General features: G+C 43.4%; 1 protein-coding gene across 1 annotated transcript; it reads right to left on the bottom strand.

Moving 5' to 3' along the window:
• Positions 1–1035: 1035 nt before the first annotated feature.
• Positions 1036–6381, bottom strand: LOC123067006 (uncharacterized). Its single transcript, XM_044489972.1, has 2 exons — positions 5264–6381; positions 1036–1303 (listed from the first exon to the last, which is right to left on the bottom strand). The coding sequence occupies exons 1-2, from the start codon at positions 6237–6239 to the stop codon at positions 1278–1280; spliced, it is 1002 nt and encodes a 333-aa protein (XP_044345907.1). The 5' UTR covers positions 6240–6381; the 3' UTR covers positions 1036–1277.
• Positions 6382–7539: the final 1158 nt, after the last annotated feature.

Below are 7539 nucleotides of genomic sequence, written 5' to 3'. Positions count from 1 at the left end.
GTGAAGCTTGTGAAGAGAAGTGGCACCAAATGGCTAAGTGAGCGTGCTGAACTGGTATATATAGGGGAGGAGCTTTAGTCGCGGTTGGCCTGGCCAACCGCGACTAAAGGCCTTTGCGCACCTTTAGTCGCGGTTGGCCTGGCCAACCGCGACTAAAGCCCCTCACGTGCACCAGCTGGCCACCGAGCGCCCTGGGCCCAGGCCTTTGGTCGCGGTTCGTCTGCCGAACCGCGACTAAAGACTTCATTAGTCGCGGTTCCTACAGTTTCGCGACTAATGGGGCTGGACGGAAGCCTCTTTTTCTACCAGTGATTCCTTCGATCACTTGTGTGTACTAGGGGCACATTGTGTGCTAATCACTGTCAATTAATTAAGTGATTGGAGTCTTAAAGACTTTGAACTCAGTGACAAAAGAGCCACATTGACCGTGTGGAAATTAAGGACAACGGTTTCGAGGAAGCTTCCTTGTCTCCTTGTCGTCACATCAAGTGTGGCACTTCAGCAGTGTATCGGGCAAGAAAATGATTCTTTTTGTTGACACATCGTGCTATCCGTGGGCATTTTCTTGCATTGTTTACGTTTTAGTTAGTTCGTCGCATCGCCCAGGTGTAAAGTTTAGTATGCTATGACGGGATGTCACGTCGTGGAAAACTTTAACAGCCTTTTGTGACTAGTCAACACAAAATTTACACGAGAAAAAAGAGATATTTTCCCATTATTTTTGAGGTAAATACACCAGTGGTGCTTGAACTTGTCGCTGATGTTCACTTCAGTGCATGAACTTGAAAAATACGTCGAACTGATTCTAAAACTTGCCACAAAGGTGCGAATACGGTGCTAATCATGTCTGTAGACGTAAAGTGCGCCTACGTGGCATTGTATATGGCTGACATGGCGTGGGGCCCATTCGTAGCTAGTTTTTTTTCGATAAAAGGGCCACATGGCCCCCATTTTCATTAAGAAAATAGAAGTCTAGATACAACCATCACACCACTTTTTCCATCAGACTGATGCATCACCTCATCAATTGATAAGCAACCTACATCCTAGACATATAACCATATCTATAGGATGCCAAATCACCCACTACCGGAGAGAGAACAGACTTTTAAACATCTTTTACAATTTGCACATCAGCCAAAACAATAGTCCAAACATACTACAGAATCGCCCAATTTCAGGTAGACACAAAACCCAGTCTTAGAGTAGAAGGATTCCACCCATATGTTCTTCTATAGACTTCATTTGCTACCCGAGATAGCCTCTTGGAAACCTCCCTAAGCATTTTTTGCACACCTTTTCTCTGTAGAATCATCCATGAATCCAACAAAGAACACAGGGTAAATATTACATTGCTAGGATTTGAAAGGAAAACACGTTGAAAACATGATTTGTTCCTTGTTTTCCAAATTGTCCATATCAAAGCAGCAGCACCAATAGAAACAATAGCCCTATCCTTTCCAGAATAGGATGGTATCCAGTTTTGACAAAGATCAAAGAAAGATAAAGGTAATTTCGGGTTACCTAGTGTACCGCATATCACATTCCATAAAAACCTAGCACAAGAACACGAAAAGAATAGATGATCAATGCTCTCAGAAACGCCACAAAACTCGCAGAAATTTGGTCCTTTCCACCCTCGTCTAGATAAGTTATCCTTGGTTAGGATCCTCCCTTTGATCACTAACCATATAAACGCTTTTACTTTTAGAGGTATTCTCAACCTCCAAAGAAGTTTAAAAGGAAAAGCAACAACTCTAGCTATAAGGTAATGATAAAGCGACTTAACCGAGAAGGATCCAGATTTAGTTAAAAGCCATTTAACTCTGTGAGGCTCCTCCGATATAGTAACCTGACTACACATATCAAGTAATTCATTCCACATTGTAAGAGTTTCTCCATAAAGACATCTCCTAAATCTAATACAATCAAAATCCTGATTAAAGACTTTAGCAACAATAACATGTTGACAGAAAGTTAAATTATACAAGCGGGGGAAAAGTTGACAAAGTGGCTTTCTCCCCAGCCATGTGTCCTCTCAAAATCTCGTCTTACACCCATCACCCACCACCCTTTGACAGCAAGAATAGAAGATATCCTTTATACTCAACAACCCATTCCAAAAATGGGAATTACCCCGAGATGCTTCACATTGAACCAGAGTTTTCCTACTCAAATACTTGGCTCTAATCATTTCCTGCCAATCCCCTTCCTCATTCTCTAATCTCCATAACCACTTACATAAGAGGCTGATGTTTTTAATCTCCAAATTAGTAATCCCCAGACCCCCCTGGTCTCTAGGTTGGCATACGTCCACCCACTTGACTAAGTGATACTTTCTCACTCCATCCCTTTCTTGCCAAACCATACGAGCACGAACAAAGTCCATTCTCTTGCCTACACCTTTAGGTAGTTTAAAAAAAGAAAGCAAATGGCTAGGAACATTACTCACACAAGTCTCAGCGAGGGTAATCCTATCACCCATTGAAAGCAAACCCCCTTGCCAGGTTGCTGCCTTCTTCTCAATTTTCTCTTCAGCTGGTTTCCAGTGCGCATTATGCAACTTTTTAAAATGTAAAGGAAGGCCTAAATAAGTAAAGGGGAAGTCCCCGACCGCACAAGTGAAAATCTAAGCATATTCTTCTTGTTTCAATAAAGCGGCACCAAAGCAATGGATTTCACTTTTTAAGAAATTCATTTTCAAACCCGTCAAGTGCTCAAACACGCATAGAATGACTTTAAGGTTTCTAGCCCCTTCTAAGTCATCTTCAAAGCAGAAAATCGTATCATCAGCGTATTGTAAGACAGTAAGACCACCCTCGTACAATCTAGGCAGAACTCCTTTAATAAATCCTTGTTCTTGCGCCCTTTGAACCAGGGTAGCAAGAACATCAACAGCAAGGTTAAACAATAGGGGGGAGAACGGGTCCCCCTGCCTCAATCCTTTCCTAGTAACAAAATAGGGGCCAATCAAGTCATTTAAAGTAATAGCTACTTTACCATTATGAATAACTGCTTTTGTCCAACGAATAAATTTATCAGGAAACCCCTTCATTTTCAGCGTACTAAGCATAAAGTCCCAATTAATTTTATCATAAGCTTTCTCAAAATCAACCTTAAAAATAACAGCAGCGCATTTAGACTTATGTAGTGAGTGAAGCGTCTCATGGAGAACAGCGACATTATCTAAAATATAACGCCCTTTGATAAACGCAGATTGTACCTTAGAAATCGTCTTGTGAGCAGTAGTCATAGCTCTATTGTTTAAGACTTTGGTAAAGATTTTAAACGGGACATTGAGCATGCATATAGGTCTATACATCTGAATCCTATCCGCCCTTTGACCCTTAGCTAACAATGTAACTACCCCATAGTTTAGCCTAGAAATATCAATCATATCATCATAAAAATCTTGAAAGAGACTCAACAAATCATTGCAAATGAGGTGCCAAAAGGTTTGGAAGAATTCAATAGGCATACCATCGGGACCGGCTGCTCTATTATGCCTCATAGAAAAAACAGCCGTTTTTATCTCATCCAAAGTAAATTTACTAGCCAACTTACTTTTGTCCACATCGGAAAGCATATCAGTTAGAGGAATGTTTAAGGAGACGGGAAGTAATTCATCAGGCCCAAAGAGCTTCTTATAAAAATCAGTCGCATATTTAAGGAGCTGCTCATCCCCTTGGATGATCCCCTCATCCTGTATGAATCTGAAAATTTTACTCCTACGCTTCCTACCGCTAGCCTTAATCATGAAGTATTTCGTATTACCATCACCCTCCTTAATATCTTTCTCTTTAGACCTCTGGTACCACTTAATCTCCTCTTCCCTAAGGATCTTATTCAAATCATTCTGCAACTTATTTCTCAAAACATAGTCAGCTTCTGAAACTCCAGAGAGCTCACTTTTCTTATCCAAAAAGTCAAGCTTATTGGCAATCTCATCTCTATCTCTCCTATATCTACCCTCTACATTAAGGTTCCACCCTTTAAGGGTTCTCCTTAATTTCCGCATGAAATCCTGCCACCAATCAAGACTACTACCTTTACGAACAGTGGAACTCCAGACTTTATTAACAATATCAGGGAGCTCTTCTCTAGACAGCCAGCATAGCTCAAATTTAAAAGGCTTGCGATTAATAGTAGACTTAATCCCTGTATGTAATAGAAGCGCTGCATGGTCAGAGACCCCTCTCACCAAGGTTCTGACAGTTACTAAAGGAAATTGCTGCTCCCAAAGAGAGCTCACTAAAATTCTGTCCAACTTAGCAAAAAGCGGATCCTCCTGATTATTCGACCAAGTATAGCTCCTCCCTGACAAATCTAATTCTTTTAAGCCCCAATGCTAAATAATAGAATTAAAATAAAAAGACCATTTTGGAAGTTTTTTAATTTTGTTTCTCTCGTTAATTCTCCTAATTAAGTTAAAATCGCCCCCAAAACACAGGGCAATTTATTGTACCCCAGAGCTTGCACTAGCTCCATCAGGAACTCCTCCTTATTCCTCACATGAGCAGCTCCATAGACATTGATCAGATTCCACTTGAATCCTGATCTTTTATCCATAATAACCATTCTGGTCATGTATGTACCTGCAATACAGACGTCTACCTCAAATAGATCTTCCCGAACCCCCATAAGCAGCCCTCCAGAAGCACCTTCGGAGGGCTGCCATAGCCAAATATAAGTAAATCTACCACTTATTCCAGCCAACCAAGAGTCATCAAAGTCCTTCTTTTTTGTTTCTTGCACACATATAAACTCTAAACTATGCTCCGAGATAGATTCCCTCAGAAATCTTCTCTTTTCAGGTTCACCCAGCCCTCTTGCATTCCAAAATAGACCCGCCATAAAAACAATCAATTTTGTGTAACATTTGTTACATCACATCTAACCTTAGGCTTAACACTGAATCCCCTAGTGCCAGTCTTTCTATTTCTTGATTTATACAGCGAAGATAATAACACTAATTCATCTCTAAGCTCCTCATCCTCCTCAGCATCAGAATCTGAGTTGGATAATAAATTTTTAATATCATCTGGATCAAAACTCTCTAGTTTTGATTCTAAATCCACGTTTCTAGCACTTTCTTTTCTCTTATTAGCAAAGAACAAGTCACTTCTGCTTTTCTCTAAACTCTTGATCATAGAAATAGTACAATCTATTTCCTCAGGAGTTTTACCTAGACTAACACCAATACATCGCGTGATGTGAGAAATGAAACTAGGCATTGTATTTAAAACAGTAGGTGTATTAGTACCTGGTGCCATTTCCAAATTTTTCTTCTTTGCCATCTCAGTAGCCTTGTCCATAGTCTGCCCCTCATCTTTATTCTTATGCCTTTCACTCCTTCTCCTAGCAGCTTCATCAAGCGCCGCCTTGTCTTTTGCTTTCTGAACTCTGGCTTCAGCCTCCCTCATTTTCTGCTTATTGACTGCATCGACACCACACAGGTCTTGTAAGGGGTATTGTAAACATACATCAACTTTGTCAGAGAAGGGAGTTTGCTTCTGATTCACTTCTCTCCCGGGAGCGGTCACGGCCTGAGTGGAGCTGATGAGAGAAGGGCTCCTATTTTCCTTATCTTGTGCTAGTAGCAGATTCTCATTTTCCTCCGCAATCATCTCCCTCTCAACATTGTCATTGATTTCTTTAACTTTTTGAGTGCTAATCCCAAGCCTCCTAGCAAAGTCATCTGGGTCTTGAGTGCAATCAAACTCTACTTCCTTTTGGCTGCCAGGCACTTCTGTGAAATCCTCCAACATAGCAGCGCTATTAGCAAACTCAGCATTAACCTGTTCCACACCAGAGAGAACTCTTTCAGCATCCCGCTTTTTGTCAAGTAATTTTTGCCTCACCTCATTTTCAGCAACCATGTTCTTATCAAGTTTGTATTGACTCGGAATCACAACCTCTGATGAACCTGAAGTGTTCCCTTTATCCGACCTTCCAGCCCCAATACCATGTTTTGGAGATTTGCTACATCCCACCTCCTCATTGTTACTTTGCTCTCTCGGTCTTTTCTCTGTAGCGTTATGAGATGAATCAGGACCACTAGGATAGCTAACCAAGATACCATCCTCCATAGGACCACCCTCCTCCACTATGTCTTCCAGTTCAAAGTATATGTTGAAGATAAAACCACTTTCATTCAGGGGAGCACTAGAGGGTATTTTCCTAGGATCCATAACTCCAATCTTAGCCCTGAGAACTCCACATTGCCTATAGAGCTCCATGTCCAGTTCCAAAACTGAACCAATGAGAGAACCAGCTTCACAAAAACCTTGATAGTGCTCCAGTGTCTCGGGAACCCCTGTTATTCTAACCCAGCAAACATACAGTTTGAAAGCTGCAGTTGAAGAGTTGGTCCATCTATCCACTTTGATACGTTAAATAGTTACCTCCTGGTTAAATAGTTACCTCCTGGTTAAATACGTTAAATAACCCAGCAAACATACATTCGTAGCTAGTTGATACGTTAAATAGTTACCTCCTGTTAATTGGTGATTTACCATCAATTATTGGCACCAGTGCACCACACATTATGTCCAGGTCTTTGTGGTCAAACATGGGAAAATCCAACAGCATCGTGCCAAATGGTAGTTAGCAAAAGCTAACGCCACCCTACTTGTTCGATGGAGTAGCTGAAAATTCAGCAAGATAATAATCAACGAAGCTATTTTTTTTTACGTGCAATCATCGAAGCTCGTGACAAGTTGCTGACATCTACCGTTTTGCATGTTCTGGAGCTCAGATACGTACGTGTACATGACATGCATGGACTTAGAGCATCTCCAGCCGTTCGGCCTCCCAGGGCGTCGAAAAAGAGCCCCCTGGGGGCGAGCCGGCGGTAGATTGGCGCGTGGGGGCGAGCGGGTTTCCAGCCGCTCGCCCTAGGGTCGCCCCAGACGCGCATTTTTTTATTTTAAAACATATGAATTTGGCAAAGTTCGGCCAAATTTGACATAAATTCAGCTAACTTGACATTCATATTAAACATGTTCGGCGTTTACATAAATTATTTTGAAAAAAAGACATCTACGGGGTGAAGAAGTCGCTGAGCGCCGCGAAGTCGCCGCCGTCCTCGTCGTCGTCGGCGGCCTTCTCCTTCTTGACGGCGCGGCCGCCCCTGCTGGACCCCTGCCCGGCGTCTCCAAGGCGGACCGGTGGTGGCGGCGGCGCGTCGTCGTCGTCGCTGTCGTTGAGGACGACGACGCCTCCCTCGTCCCGGCCGCGACGCCGGGCTTCGAAGCGCTCGAAGGCGGCGATCTGGCGCTGCAGCTCCGTCTGTGCCCAGTGGTCGCGCGCCCACTTCAGGGCCGCCTCGTCGTCGAGCTCCTCCTCCTTGATGCCGCCGGTGAGCCCGGGGAGCCCCGACTCCTTCTTGACGGCGGCGAGCCCCGGCTCCATCTTCGGTTTGACAAAGCGCGGAGGGGGCGCGTCGGCCGCCCTCGTTAATGACGATGCCGGCGCTGCGGGTGCGCCGACCGAGAGGCGTCTCCGCGGCGGGCTCGGGCTTGACGCCGAAGAGCGCCG

The sequence above is a fragment of the Triticum aestivum genome, chromosome 1A (assembly GCF_018294505.1).
Source record: "Triticum aestivum cultivar Chinese Spring chromosome 1A, IWGSC CS RefSeq v2.1, whole genome shotgun sequence".
NCBI lineage: Eukaryota > Viridiplantae > Streptophyta > Magnoliopsida > Poales > Poaceae > Triticum > Triticum aestivum.
The sequence above is the reverse complement of the archived record's forward strand: the minus strand, read 5'-3'. Positions and strand labels throughout refer to the sequence as shown.